At 46.9% G+C, this 15,669-nt stretch overlaps 1 protein-coding gene across 4 annotated transcripts in view; it reads left to right on the top strand.

Annotated features, from left to right (window-relative positions):
- Positions 1–1,483: 1,483 nt before the first annotated feature.
- NPAS2 (neuronal PAS domain protein 2) overlaps positions 1,484–15,669 on the top strand; it is a 176,650-nt gene continuing 162,464 nt past the window's right edge. Inside the window, exon 1 of one of the 4 annotated variants that reach the window (XM_003309165.5) lies at positions 1,484–1,757. Coding sequence is in view for 3 of the 4 variants with exons in the window: in XM_003309166.6 (XP_003309214.1) it covers positions 2,370–2,542 (173 nt within the window). In the remaining variant the exon portion in view is untranslated. Of the gene's footprint in view, positions 1,758–1,994; positions 2,543–15,669 lie in introns of those variants that run through there. The other 3 variants (XM_003309166.6, XM_016949123.4, XM_016949124.4) reach the window with 3 other exon arrangements.

Genomic DNA, 15,669 nt, shown 5'->3' with positions numbered 1-15,669 from the left:
GACCCCTTCTGGCCACAAAATCGAGTATGACAGAAAAGGGCCAGCGGGGGCGCTTTCCTTCCAGGGCCACTTGCCGGAATGTAAGAGGGACGGAGAGACGTCCGGAAAAGGCTGCCACGCTCGGAGCGCTGCGCCAGGCCAGGCACCTAGGCCAGGGGAGCGGAGACCTCGTGGGAGCGGGCAGGGGGACCTTTCCCCTCTCCCGGGCTTCCACCCAGGCGCCTCCCCGCTGTGAACGCCGCCGCCCGGGTGAAGGGGAAACCGGCCACGTTTCCGGACCTCGGCGGGGCACACGGTCTCCGGTTTTCACCCGGCTCTGTCTTGGAGCCCCGAAGGGCATCAGACAGCAGCCCCGGCACCCGGGGACTATTCCTGTACCTCTGCCTCCCTCCGCTTGGCGTTTGCGGGAACCTTGGTAAAATCCTCCCTGTTTCTCGCGCGCGCCTCTCTCTCCAGCTTCTTTTTCTTGGATTCTCGCCTGTCTCCTCCCACAGAGGAAAAAAAAAAAAAGGTCACGTATGTTTGGAAAAATATGTAGGTCAGTGGAACATTTCCTGCACTGGTGCAAAAGGAGAGGAGGGCAGCGGAGGAGGGGAGGGAGAGGCAGAGTGGAGCTCCAAGTGCCCGCTCCTGGCCGCAGCCCCACACCCCACGTGCCCCTGCCGGGGAGGGGGGCAATTAGCCGGTTCCTTTCCATCCTTGACCCATTTTCCGGACCAGCTACGTTCGCCTTAGGACAGGCACTGGTTATTCCTCCCCGGCAGTCGCAGCTGTCCTCCGCCGACCACCGCTCGCCCGCATCTTCCCCGACCCCCGCCTCCCACCTGCCCCCGGGCCGCACCCCCGCCGCTCATTGAGAAATCGCAGTGGTCCCCGCAGAGACGCGCTTTGTGCCCTGGGTCGAGACCTGCGCGCAACCCTGCCCCTGGAGGACAGTGTGGAGGGGGTGACAGTCGCGTGCTCGTCCCCCTTCACCCCCTGCGCGGGACAGCAGGGTGGCGGCCCGCACTGCGAGGGTCTACACTAGGCGGGGGCGGCAGATTCCTTATTCCCCCCGAGTGACAACTTTAATGGGACCTCGGCTGGCAGCCTCTAGTCCACTTGCCTCTCCTCTGGGCCGGCTCACCTGGAAGCACAACCCCCACTCCCCCAGCCCCGGCGCCCAACCCCGACCCTGCGCCCCAGGCCCGACCCCGCCGCGCGTCCCTGGCAGCCCAGCAGAGGCGGCGGCGGCCTGGGGACTCGCGGGTGTCTGCGCCGCCCAGGGAAGCCGGGGGTCTAGGGGTCCGGGGGTCCGTCTGCCTGCGGCGCGCGCGGGGTGCTTGTCCCAGGCTGGGTCGGGGCCAGGAGAGACCCCGCAGGCGGAGGCAGGCGAGGGGAGGAGGAGGAGGGTGGGGGTAGGAGGGGGAGGTGGAGAGGGAGGAGGGTGGAGGGAGGAGGCAGGGGAGGAGGCAGAGGCGGAGGCGGCTCTCCCCGCCGGCTCTGCGTGCGGAAGAGTTTGCCGCGCGAGCAGCCGGCCTCTCGCAGGAGCCGAGGGACCCGCGCGGCTGCGGCCCAGGAGCGGCGGCCGCGGAGCCCGGAGACCCGCAGCCGCGGCGGCGGCGGCGGCGGCAGCAGCTAGAGCAGCGCCTCCCGCCGCCGCCCGGGAGGAGCTCGCCGCGCCCGCTCGCCGCCTCGTCTCCCAGCGGCGGCGGGAGGCGCGTCTCCCCGGCCCAGTCCGCGCCCGGCCCCGCGGGGCCGCTCCGGCCCGCTCCGAGGTAAGGGGCCGCGCCTAGGGGCGCGGGGGACCCAGGGTGGGTAGTACGTGCGCGCGGGGTCGCAGGACTCGGTCACCTGCTCGCCAGCGTGGAGGACGCGCGGGGGCGGAGGGGCGCTCAGGCGCGAGGCTGCGCGGCACCGGGGACCCCGGACGCGGGGGCGCGGAGAGGTGGGTTCCCCTCCACAGTCAGGCCGCTGGGGGCTTCGCGTCCTGCAGGAGGTAGCAATCGCTGGGCCGGTGGGCTCCGGGCGCGTCGCGACGCAGAAGACAGAGGACTGGGCATCCGAGCCTCGGAATTTGGGGGTCCTCGGGGTGTCCGACAAGGTGGAGAAGGATCGTGCCCCAGGGCAACAGCTTTGGGGATTGCCCGTGGTTGTCTTCGAGACCCATCGCGCTACCCTCCGAAACGTCGGGCGTCCTGGACCCCCGGAGAGTGCGGCGTGCGCGCCCTGGGCCCGCGGTCTCTCGGAGTCCCTGGGTCGGAATTGGTTCCGGGCCGGATTGGGTGCGGAGTCGGTGCCCCCAACCCCCGTGCGCGCAGACAGCGTGCAGCCTGGCTCCTCACGTCGCTGCCGGCCCCCCACCCCAACTCCGGAGCTCCCCAGGTTGGATGTATGCGTATGGTTTTGTTGGGAGATGTGCCCCTTTCCCAGCCGAGGAGGGACGCACCTTTGACCTTTCTAAAGAGCTGGGCAGGTCGGTAACCAGGGAAGGGACAGGCACCACCCGGCTAAATTCAGAACCAGTCCCGCTCCTCTGCTTGCCACTCCTTAATTGCTCAAGGTAAGAAAGTTTGTTTCAGCCCTGTGATTCATAAATAATTAGTAACTAGTATTGTTGATTAAGCAAGATGGAAACCTTGAATATATGCACGCACTTCCACGAAGTCTAAACACTCCCGAGCTTGTGTCCGGGAGGCTTTAGTACGGAAAGTTAGAAGCCCTGGAGTTCAACAGGTGTTCAGGAGGGTCCCGGAGAGGAGTTTCGTCTTTACGCGTTGCTTTGACATCCACCCCAACTTCATTAAAGTGGTTAGCCTGTTTTCCTACAGGTAAAACATTGAGCACTTATTAAATTAACTTAATCAGCAGAGACGAGCTAAACCGTCTTGATCATTTAGAACCCAAACCTTATTTTTCTTAATAGAAAGGTTTTTCCTGTTTGAACTTCCCAGGTAATTAGTTCTAAAGTAGTTCCCAGCAAGACATCTCTGCCAGCATCTCTCTCTCACTGTAACTTGGTCCCCATCAGTGAATTGACCAACTAATTATGGCTTGCATTAAACACAGAGCTGCCCTCCTTGGGAGGCACTGTTCACATTCAAGCGCACACACTAGCTCCATCTTCCTGCCACTAAGATGTCCTTAAAGGAAAAAGTTAGCCAAAAATAACCCCCAAATAAATAGTGTAATGTTTAAAAGAGTTATCCTGACCTGCGCCACTATTTTATAAAAGCAAAAATTCAGTGTTTCATTACGGCGCTAAACCAGGACCAGTAGAAGTATTGGTATCTCTCAGCAGTCTACTTAAATATTTAGTTAAAAATAAAGTGTGCAAAGTAAAGACGTTCAGTAATTATCTTCCGTCTCACAGAGAGATGTGTGGAGTATGGCTTAGAAGAATTGTAAATGCGCTGCTTTTAGCCGTTTTCTTCTTGGAAATCGATGCCTCTATTTATTTGCTGATCTGTCCCACTGTGCGTAAATGTAGAATCGGTTTTATTCTCACTGCTTCCCAGAGGGGCTCCTGTGGAGGTGAAAGAAGGAAATACGTTCTAGAGGAAATATGTTATTAATAAAACGTTACCCCCAAAGAGTTAACCACGCCAAAAAGAACCAAGTGAGGCTTTACTAATTAGTGGTCTGATGAGAGAGTGTTCAGATGATGACTAAAGAATTGATCTTTATGTAGAAAACAACAATTGTTTTTAAGCTCATTTGGTTCTCTTAAAACAGTTTGGGCCCTTTAAAAAAATTTCTGGCTGTTTAATAATGCAAATGATGAAAATCGTTAAAGATAACACATATAACCTGATGTGTGCCATGTTTAAGTTGAATTCACCTTATTTTTTTTGAACAATCTTTCTTAACTCTTGGTAATCTTTATAGCTCACTCAACACTGCAACTTATTAGGTTAAAAACTGAAAGTTAATTTCTTCAGAATAAAATAATAAGGCATGCGTATACTTTTTAATTTAACCATCTTTATATGTTCATTTTTTCAGAGTCTTGCTTTTGAATCTTAAGAACCCAAAGGGCTAAGTCTTCTTTCTTAATTTTTAAAACAAGCATGTGTTTTGTTCTTTACATGAATCGTCTGGTTCTCCCAGTGTGATCACGACACTGTCCCATGCTGATTCCATGCACGGTGCAACTCTTTCCCAAGAGAGGTCAGATTTCGAGGTGTTGAAAATAGCCCAGTGACTCAGTATTCTTGGCTGCTTTATGCCAACGGTTTAATTGGCTGCATCATAGCAAGCATCTAATTGAATTTCACATTTAAATAGTGGATAGGGTACTTGGTGCATTATTTGCTTACAGAAGTGTCTGATTAGCATGTTCCTGATCCTCGTTCTATTTGTAGCAAAGATGGGAGGTCAGGGACTGTCACATTTCATATTCCCCACAGCATCTCATCTCGATGGGGCCTTGTTCAGAATAGATGCTCAGTAAATAGGTGTGGGAAATGAGCTGAATTGTTGGTGATCACTATCCAAAGGTTAGAAATTTCTGAATGCTAATGGGGTACTTAACTATGAGTAATTCTATTTTAAATCTCAAGGTGATGATGATTAATAGTATCTCAGGGCACTAAATAAACATGTATTAAATATGAGCATATGTTTAAAGGGGGAATTTTTAATGCAGTCTTTAAGGCACTGCTGCTTCTCACTTGAATTCTTTAACTGAGATTAAGGAGTCCTTGGCATTTTAAGCAAAGTCATTTCTTAGGTAAAGTTCCCCCAGAGACCACCTGAACTTTTGCAAGTCTTAAAACAATGGGTGGTTCCATTTGATGGTTCAGAATAGGAAGGAGAGTGTTGATCCTCTACACTGGTATGAAAAAAACTGTATAAGGAGATGGAGGATGCTGGATATCATAGTGCCCGAGAATCACCTGGGGCCCTTGTCAAACACAGATTCTAACTCAGGACACCTGGGAGAGGACCCGAGCTGCATTTCTCACAGCTACCAGATGCTGCACGCTGGCAAGGTTTTGGGATGCACTGAATCCAGTTCAGCATGTTTACTGAGCATATACCACATAGAGAGCCCAGATGATACAAAAATGAGAAGATGGGTTGTACCTGCCCTTGAGGAGCTAACAAGATGAGGTGGCAGGGAGAGAGAGAGGGATTGTAAGCTGAAAATGAGGTTCTGGGATGCCATTCTCTGGGGTGGTGGCCAGAAAGGGGCCCAGGAAAGGAGAGTTGCTGGTAGGGCTTCCACATTGCTGACCTTGACCTGTAGTCATATTTGAATGGAGAGCCTTGTGACTTGGCAAGAAATAAAATGCAGATTTTGAAGTCAGACAGACCTGGGGTAGCCTCCCAGCTCAGCTATGGCAACTTTTAACCTCTCTGAGACTCAGAGTCCTTGTCAGAAAAACAGTGCAAATGATGCTTACCTTGCCAAGTTTGTAGAATTACCAGTAAAGGACGCGTGTTAGGCCTAACAAAAGTGATTGCTTTTATTACTGTTGATAGGAGAGAGGAGGCTGGAAAGCAAGGAGGACGAAGAGGTTACTAAAATATGTTCCATGTAGTTCACCAATTAGAGATTCAATTTGGTTAACCAGCAAACCCAAGGCCGGCCGTGGAGAACCGGGCCAGGGCTGGAGGGCAGGCAGCTGTGGAAGCTAATCAGAGGCAAAATGGAAAACTATTGGGAACATGCTTATCTCCACCCTCTCCTGCAGTCCCTGGCTTCTGGTTTGCTTTGTTGATAGCCCTTCCTAGGATATTTTCATCTGAAGCTTTTCTTGGTACTTAAGCTGTAGGTTCTGTTGATCAAGACTGCTAGCGGCAATCAAGCGCTGTTTAAAAATGTAGTGGAGAGGACAAACACCTCTCCTCTTTGAGGGGCATTGGTCTATTCTGTGGTGGGTCACTTTCTAGGATCAAAGCCATCAATCTGTCTTTCCACCATAGTACGAGTTACTTGAAACTAGTGCCGGGCGTGTTGGAATTCACCTGGGGTGCCTTTTATGCTTTGCACTCTAAGATATTGCTTCCTCCTGCCATCTAGGAGAGATGGATATTGCAAGGCAATGGTGTCCTTCACCCTGATATTAGGAGGGGTCACCTGGGTGGCCCTGAAAACACTTCAACCAACATCACTCTGATTTTTTAAAATATATTTTGGGATTCCATTTATTATTTGCGAAGGCGATTTCTCTGCCACCATTTGCCTTCCAGCTCCCTAAAAGTAAACCTTGAAAACCAAGTTCTAAGAGAATGGCAATGGCAGTTTGATGTTTAGGGGGAAGGAAAAGCAGAGGAACCCCTGGAGCCAAGGCAGGCCTGGGTGAGGGTGGAGACGAAAGAGGGAAAGGAAGGCATCGTCAGGCATGGGAGTACCAGGACGGAAATGGGAGCAGTGGTGGGGGCTGAAGCTGAGACGTTGGGCCCTAGGACCCAATTTGTGGACTTTGTTGCTTTGCTGAAGGCCGTGGCAGATAATGTTCCCAGACCACTGAAAATCATCCAGGCTTCCAGAAAACACAGGCCCATCTAAAGACAGACAGGTGACGAGGTGACAGAACCTAGTGGCGTGATTCTTCTAGCCTCTTCTGAGCCAAAAATGACATGCACAATTTTATGAATGATATTTGTGTCCCTTGGTGATAAAATATTAAGAGCTCAAGGTCATCTGAAAATTATTGGCTTTTGTTTATAAAAGTACATAGTTTTTGGAAAAGATAGAAAAGAAGGAAAAAAACCCACAATTTCAAGATATATTTTCCGTTCAGTGTTTTTTCTATGCATTGAAATATTTTTATATTAGTTTATCTTAAAAAGCACATGGATATAATCTTGTAAAAATTTTCAAATAGCACAGAACCATTTGTAGTAGAAAGAAAAAAAATTCCCTTCATCCTTGTGGCCTACCCATAATCATCGCCCTATCTTTTATTTGCCTAGCAGAAACTGGATTTTGTACAGTAGACTGCCAACCCACACCTGCCTCTGGAGGTTTATCAGATTGGCCACTCAACCCTGGTGAGGGTGGGGCTGCTGCCCTTGCCAGTGACTGGCTCAGGGTGAGCATGTGGACCCTGTTCTAGCCAATAAAATGTGAGGGTGGGCCACTGGGAGGCTTCTGGGAAAGTTTCCCTGCTCTCAAAAGAGACAAGGAAGGAAACAGTCCTTTCCTTCCACTAGATACTGTGATATGTGGCCATAATGCCTGCAAACTGGGCAGCCATCAGCCACCAGAGGGGCTGGGCCAGGTCTCAGCTGACCTGCGGAAGAATGCAAAGGTGAAGAAGGGCAGGGGGCAGGGAGGTCTCTGTGGTGCCCTTGACTTTCTGAATTACACAAAGAAGAGTCTGTTTTTGAACATGTGTGAGATCATGAAACCATTACCAGATGAAGCAAACTGAGCTAGTTTTTCTGTTGTAGCCAAAAGCATCCCATAACTCTCCACCTTTCTCAGGAGGTAATGACTGATAACCATGGGGCATGTTCTGCTAGTCATTTTTGGCGCATTTACATATACACACACATATGTACACTTTTAAAAACTAAGGCCAGGTGCACTGACTCACGCCTGTAATCCCAGCACTTTGGGAGGCCGAGGCGGGCGGATCACGAGGTCAGGAGTTCGAGACAATCCTGGCCTACATGGTGAAACCCTGTCTCTACTAAAAATATAAAAATTAGCTGGGCATGGTGGCACATGTCTGTAATCCTGGCTACTCAGGAGGCTGAGGCAGGAGAATCACTTGAACCAGCAAGTCGGAGGTTGAAGTGAGCCAAGATCCTGCCACTGCACTCCAGCCTGGCAACAGAGCAAGACTTTGTCTCAAAAAAATAAAATTAAATTAAAAAATAAAAACAAAAACTGAACTCATTTTATGTATATTATTTAGCAACTTAATATGGCATGGATTTTTAATGACATATCTTTTTCTTTATTTTTAAAGGCTACAGAGTATTATTCAGAAGTACAAATAGGACGTTATTTAACCCATCCCTATTAATAAATAATCTATTGAGTTGACTGTTACAGTTTTTGTATTAACTTCCTTATCTGTATATCTTTATGTACATTTCAAGATTTTCTAGGTCAGGGATTATTAGGATTCCTGGGTAAAGGCACACCTGTTTGAAATATTGATAGATGCTGCCAAATTGGGGGCTAAAAAAGCTATGCCTGTTAACCTCCCCATCTACAGTGTGTAAGGCCGCCTTGTCTCCATATCTTAACTAACACAAGGTATTTTCCAGCTTTTAAATCTTTTTTGTGCATTTTCACATGTTTGAGGTAGTACCATTTATAGTTTTCTATTCTGATTGTTTTCACGTGAACATAAGCATTTTGCCATGACATAAACAATTTAAATTAAATTTTATTGGCTACATAATAGTTATACTTGTTTTGGGAGTGTATCAATGGTACATGAAGACGCAAAGGGAAATATTTGAAATAGAGGTTGTCTATGAAAATTAAGTGGCTATGATCGACCTTGCAGTAAACCTGAAAGATTTTCTGGAAATGGTGTTGGGGGACACACCCCTCCAGTGATATGTTTCCAAGAAAACCCTGAGGAGATGACCTTCCAGGCCTTTCTCAATCCAGTCAGATGGTAGGCTGCCCCAAGCATTTCTAAGAAGCTTTGTTGCTTTTAGAATCCATCAGATTTACAGTCAGACAGGTTCTAAATTCAGTTCTCTGAATGTACAGTAGTTACGTAAACACTTCGTACATTGCATGAGACATAGCTGAAAAGTAAATTTGCTGTATTCTTTTAATTTTTTCGACTTTTATTTTAGATTCAGGGGATACATGTGCAGGTTTGTTACCTGGGTATATTGCATGATACTGAGGTGTGGGGTATGAATGATCCTATCACCCAGGTACTGATGTAGTACCCAATAGTTAGGTTTTCAGTCCTTATCCCTGGCTCCCTGCTCCCTCCAGTAGTCTTCAGTACCTGTTGTTGCCATCTTTATGTCCACAAGTACCCAATGTTTAGCTACCACTTATAAGTGAGAACATGCAGTATTTGGTTTTCTATTTCTGCATTAATTCACTTAGGATAATGGCCTCCAGCTGCATCCACGTTGCTGTAAAGGACATGGCTTCATTCTTTTTATGGCTGCATGGTATTCCATAGTATATATGTAACACATTTTCTTTATCCAGTTCACTGTTGATGGGCATCTAGGTTGATTCCATGTCCAATAGACATGGACATGGAATCACGATTGCTATTGTGAATAGTGCTGTGATGAACATGTGAATGCATATATCTTTTTGGTAAAATGATTTGTTTTCTTTTGGATAGATACTACTATCAGTAGTGGGATGGCTGGGTCAAATTAGTAGCTCTGTTTAAAGTTCTTTGAGAAAGCTCCAAACTGCATTCCACAGTGGCTGAACTAATTTACATTCCAATCAACAGTGCATTAGTGTTCTCTTGTCTCCACAGTCTCTCCAGCATGTGTTTTTTGACTTTTTAGTAATAGCCATTCTGGCTGGTGTGAGATGGTACCTCATTGAGGTTTTGATTTGCATTTATCTGATGATTAGTGATATGGAGCATTTTTTCATGTTTGTATGTCTTCTTTTGAGAAGTGTCTGTTCATGTATTTTGCCTATTTTTAAATATGGTTTTTGTTTTTTTTTTGCTTGTTCAGTTGTTTAAGTTCCTTATAGATTCTGGATATTAGACCTTTGTTGAATGAATAGTTTGTAAATATGTTCTCCCATTTATGTAGGTTGTCTGTTTACTCTGTTGATAGGTTCTTTTTCTGTGCAGAAGCTCTTTAGTTTAATTAGGTCCCACTTGTTAATTTTTGTTTTTGTTGCAATGGCTTTTGAGGACTTTCTTTCCCAAGGCCAGTGTCCAGATTGATGTTTCCTAGGCTTTTCTCTAGGATTCTTATGATTGAAGTCTTACATTTAAATCCTTAATTCATCTTCAGTTAATTTTTGTATATGGTGAAAGGTAGGGGTCCAGTTTCATTCTTCTGCGTATGGCTAGCTAAATATCCTAGCCCCATTTACTGAAGAGAGAGTCCTTTCCCCATTGCTTATTTTTGTCAACTTTGTTGATGCTCAGATGGCTGTAGGTGTGTGGCTTTATTTCTGAGTCCTCTCTTCTATTCCATTGGTATATGTGCCTGTTTTTGTACCAGTACCATGCTGTTTTGGTTACTGTAGCCTTATAGTATAGTTAGAAGTTGGGTAATATGATGTCTCCAGCTTCGTTCTTTCTGCTTAGGATTCCTTTGGCTATTCAAGCTCTTTTTTGGTTCCCTATGAATTTTAGAAGAGTTTTTTCTAGTTCTGTGAAAAATGACATTGGTTGTTTGATAGGAATAGCACTGAATCTGTAGATTGCTTTGGGCAGTATGGGCATTTTAATAATATTGATTCTTCCAATCCATGAGCATGGAATGTTTCTCCATTTGTTTCTGTCATCTATGTTTTCTTTTAGAAGTGTTTTATAGTTCTCATTGTAGAGATCTTTCACCTCTTTGGTTAGCTGTATTCCTATGTATTTTATATTTTAATGGCTGCTGCAAATGGAACTGTGTGTGTGTGTTTTTTTTTTTTTTTTTTTTTTTTGAGACAGAGTCTCATTCTGTCGCCCAGGCTGGATTGCAGTGGCGCAATCTCAGCTCACTACAACCTCAGCCTCCTGAGTAGTTGGGACTACAGGCACGCACCACCATGCCTGGCTAATTTTTGTATTTTTAGTAGAGATGAGGTTTTGCCATGTTGGCCAGGCTGGTCTTGAACTCCTGACCTCAGGTGATCTGCCCGCCTGATCCCAGCACTTTGGAACTGTGTTATTGATTTGTTTCTCAGTTTGGACGTTATTGGTGTGAAATAATGTAGAAATGCTACTAATTTTTGCACATTGATTTTGTATCCTGAAACTTTATCGAAGTCATTTGTCAGTTCTAGGGGCCTTTTGGTGGAGTTTTTCGGGGTTTTCTAGCCATAGAATCATATCAGCAGCAAAGAGAGAGAGTCTGACTTCTTCGTTTCCTATTTGGATGCCTTTACTTTCTTTCTGTTGCCTGATTACTCTGACTAGCACTTCCAGTACTATGTTGAATAGAAGTGGTGAGAGTGGGCATCCTCATCTTGTTCCAGTTATCCAGGGGAATGCTCTTGAAACATTTTCAATTCTGCTAGAGAAGAGAGGAAGGCAAATGAAATGGATAAAACTCATAAGAAATGTTAATCACCCTTCAGGCAAGGGCACATTTGAAAAGCACCACTCTTGGGCATGGACCTCTGATCATCCTTCTACTTCCTCACTCCTAAGTGATAGTGCATAGCCCAGGAACACCCACCACCTGCTGTCCTCCAATAGGAAAGGAAAAGGCAAGATGACAAAAGAAAAAACCTTCTCAGAGTCAACAGACCACACAAGAAAAAGATACCTTGAAAGCAAAAACAATCTATCAGTAGACTTCCTGGGGACATCATGAGGCAGCCAGCATAGCTCTTTGGTCTTTGTTGCATGCATTGAGGCATCCCAAGTATCCTAACGCGAATAGAATTGTTAGTCATCAAACTACATGCAATAACATGACAGGTGGTAGAAGAAACTTTGAGACCATGAAGAAATGAGAATGCCTCTATTTTTTATTAATTTTTATGAATGCCTATATTTTTTGGCATACAAATGCAAACATTTGTTTTCTCCTTAATTCAGATGGGTTAACTCCATTTCTTTTTATTTTATTTTTATACTCTAAGTTCTAGGGTACATGTGCACAATGCGCAGGTTTGTTACATATGTATACATGTGCCATGTTGGTGTGCTGCACCCATTAACTCGTCATTTACATTAGGTATTTCTCCTAATGCTACCCCTCCCCCTCCCCCGACCCCACAACAGGCCCTGGTGTGTGATGTTCCCTGCCCTGTGTCCCAAGTGTTCTCATTGTTCAGTTCCCACCTATGAGTGAGAACATGCGGTGTTTGGTTTTCTGTCCTTGGATAGTTTGCTCAGAATGATGGTTTCTAGCTTCATCCAACCCAGCGGCTAGTCATGGTTCTCCGACATGGGCTGGAGTCCTTTTGGAGTATTTTCACAAATAGTACTGACTTCCCCGTCAGTAGAAGTCAGATCTGTCTTTAGTGTTATATAGAAACATCCATCCATTATTTTTTCAATCTCAGAACTTGATGGCTTCAATTTTCCATTATCCATCATGGAGGGTGAAGACCTTTTAGAAGCAGACAGCATCATACGTCCACATAGGTCACGGGACAAACAGTGCTGATCATTGCCTGTTGACAAAGTGTTGACAGTAAGGGAGGGGAGGAAACATTTTCTTGTAGCTAGAGAGGTTTTTTGAGGAGGTGGGTTGGAGTGAGGACAAGGGGAAGCCAGTCTGGCTGCTACGTTGACCTACCAAATCTTGTGTTTGGGCTGGGCACAGTGGCTCATGCCTGTAATCCTAGCACTTTGGGAGGCTGAGGCAGGTGGATCACCTGAGGTCAGGAGTTCAAGACCAGCCTGAGCAACATGGTGAAACCGCTTCTGTACTAAAAATACAAAAATTAGCCGGGTGTGGTGATGGCTGTAATCCCAGCTACTCGGGAGGCTGAGGCAGGAGAATCACTTGAACCCAGGAGGCGGAGGTTGCGGTGGGCTGAGATTGCACCACTGCACTCCAGCCTGGGTGACAAAGCAAGACTCTGTCTCAAAAAATAAATAAATAAAAATAAAAATAAATTGTGTGTTTGCCACGTCAGCACTTCAGTTTGTGTTGTCTACGAAAGACATGGCATACAGTATCATAAGTTACAGCAAAAGATGCCTAATTCCCTGGAGATCAAGATCTAATAACAAATACGAGGAAAACTTTAAACCCCAAGTTGTGGGGTGTGTGGTAAGGTGGGGGTGGATGTGTCAGCTGGAACCTTGCTGAGAACGATTGCTGTGCAGCTCTGTCATCTCAGCTCATCTAATGACCAAAAGCAGATGGAAGTTTTTGTGTGACCTCTCCAAGGCCTTCTTAATGGTCAGAGGGAATTTTCCTTTTATGGCCTCCCCCCTTTCCCCTTCATAGCATTGTGGGAGAGAGAGATTCATTCACAACCAATTTGCATGGCAATTTTTTAGAGGTTTTATGATCTCTCAAGCAAAATAAAATCATCTTTACTTTCATTTGATCTGAAAAGGTACCACTTTTGGAAACTGTCCAGGGGAAGCACGGGACCCTTGGATTTGGAGTTCAAGGTGGCCTTGATGAAAATAGACCCCTATCCTGCATTTTATATCTCCTTCCTGGCTTTTCTATTCTCTCAAACCTGCAAACCCATACTCTTTTTGCCTTCGTTTGCTGTCATTTACCCCCTAGCATGCTGATTCTCAGCTGCCAGGGCCCCAAGTCCTTAACTTGCTCTCCAGTTATTCCTGGGATGCTTCCTGGCAAGGCTCCAGCTGCTGGCATCATTGCTCTTGTCCTGATGTGTGTGTGTGTGATTCTCATGACCAAGCTGGGCTCTGCCTGGGCCTGCGATCCCCGCTGAATCCCCTGCACCTCATGTAGGGTAGGCACATCGGCATTCTATCACATTCCATGGAGAGAATGAGAGAAGAACTGTGCTGGTTCCTGACTGCCAGACAGCAGATATGAGCCCCTCAAAGAGAGTCTCAGGAAACTCACAGCACCCTGAGCCACCTGTATCTCCCTTCCCACCCTGGGCAGGTCATTCATCATCCTTGTCCCCTGATTTCTGTAGAAACCTGCTCCAAGCACTTACCTGGTGGTTGCCATGTTGTACCTGCCCTGGCAATTGTTGGCTCCTCCTCAGCCAGGGCCTGCTGCTGTTGCTGTACCAGTTCAGGGAGTCATGTTCCCGGTGCTCTGTGAAAAATGGGGATTTATTGGGCAGCAAGGTGGTGCGCTCCAGTGTGCGCCACATCTGTTTGGGCTTGTACTGTTTGGTATATACACAGTCCCTCGGTGGGAGTTGGTTAGCCTTCCAACTGTGCAGTAGGTTTTTCTCCTCTCGCCATGCCTGGTCTAGTAGCATTCTCACCAGAAGAACGTTGCTGCTAGCCTGCTTAAGAGACCTGGATGGGCCCCTGCCTGGCAATGACCCAGGAAACAATGGGGGTGCCTAGTGCCGGAGACACCATGCTTAAATTTTAAAAGGAATAGTTAATTCTTCTTGGGCTCCCAGTTTCTGGGAAGCTGTGCTGTGTTTGTGTGAGTTAGGTGTCCAAAGTGGTCAGCTATCTAACCTCTCTGTACAAAATCTCCTTATGTTTTCCTCGTGCCATGTGTCTAAGCACATATCTCTATGAAGCAACAGCATCTCTTTGCCCATTTTGTACTTCTTTGGGTGGTATCATTCGGATGTGCTTCCCTGAGGCGATGTCTGTGTTTTCTAACAGCTCAGACTTTGGCAGCTCTTGCATCTATTGCAGCCTGTTTATATGAGACACCTATAAAAACATTCAGCCTGTACCATGGGTGTGCCAGCAGCACCCTATGACCTGATTTTAAATCACAGTGTGTGAGTGGCCATCGCCGTATGGGCCAGGGCATTTTTAAATGGTGTAACGAGGACAGCGCATGGCCCATAGCAGAAAGCTTTGACGCCCTGATATGGTCACTGTGACCAAGTGACCTTGGCAAGTTGCATAAACCCCATGACTCAGTTTCTTCATCTGTGAAAGGGAGATATTGATACTCAGGATGAGAATCAAGAGGAGAGAATGCTTGTTAGAGTTTCATAAAAATGAAAAGTAGTGCTATTGATTTATTTTGCGCTGTGACCAGTTCACTCAAACTCTTGCACACCCAGCTGGGTAAATGCCAGCCTCAAGGTGTTTTCTTCTTGAATGAAGTACTTGGTTTTTTCAAACAAGGTACATTCTAGCAAGTAAAACCCCAACATATCCCAATGTTCTCTTGAAAGCTAACATGAAGTGGGGGAAGTGAAATACTTCAACTCTAGAAGCCAAACACTCGGAATGTCTTGGCAGTTGCTTGGGGCTGCACAGTGTGCTTTTGAAAGCTTTTGCCATTTATAAGAGCAAAGTACCCTGATAACCTTTTGTGTCTGGGATTTCAGTCCAAATCAAATAGCCTCTGTGTATCCCATGGATTCTGAAATTTTTATGGGATGTGTGGGGCTGTTTTGCCATGATGAATGTGACATGTGCTACTTCATGTGGCCTTTCTTTTTTTTCTAAAGAGGCTTGGCTTGCAGAATGGAGGCTCAGCTCCCACAGTTCTTAAAGGATCCTATTGTTTGTCTCCTATGTCAGCATCCCCTGAAGAATAAGGATCACCTGGTTTTCAACGGAACCAGGAGTTTATTCTTCAGATTGGAGACACACTCCCAATTCTGGTTAATAAGCTGGTTTTGAGGTGGAAGGAAAGGACCCTAGTGATCATCTGGTACAACGTGGTGCACCTTTTCCCGGTAAAAACTAGAGGCTCAGAAAGCAAAGAGGCCTTTGCTGAGTCCTGGCGCTTGCCCGGCACCGAACAGACCAGCCGACCCCTTCCTGGTGGCTCAGTGCTTCTCTTGCTCTGATGAGTCCTGAAGAGGCTTCCTCACCTGGAGAATCAGGGGTTTCTCAGGCCCTGCTCCCAGAGAGTCCATAAGAATGAGGCTTTCTGGGCTCAGCCGGTGCACTCTCCACCCAGAGGTTTTGGGAGGGCCACGCCACAGGCCAACTACCCACTCTGCCT

The sequence above is a fragment of the Pan troglodytes genome, chromosome 12 (assembly GCF_028858775.2).
Source record: "Pan troglodytes isolate AG18354 chromosome 12, NHGRI_mPanTro3-v2.0_pri, whole genome shotgun sequence".
NCBI lineage: Eukaryota > Metazoa > Chordata > Mammalia > Primates > Hominidae > Pan > Pan troglodytes.
This window is presented reverse-complemented; position numbering and strand designations above follow the sequence as displayed.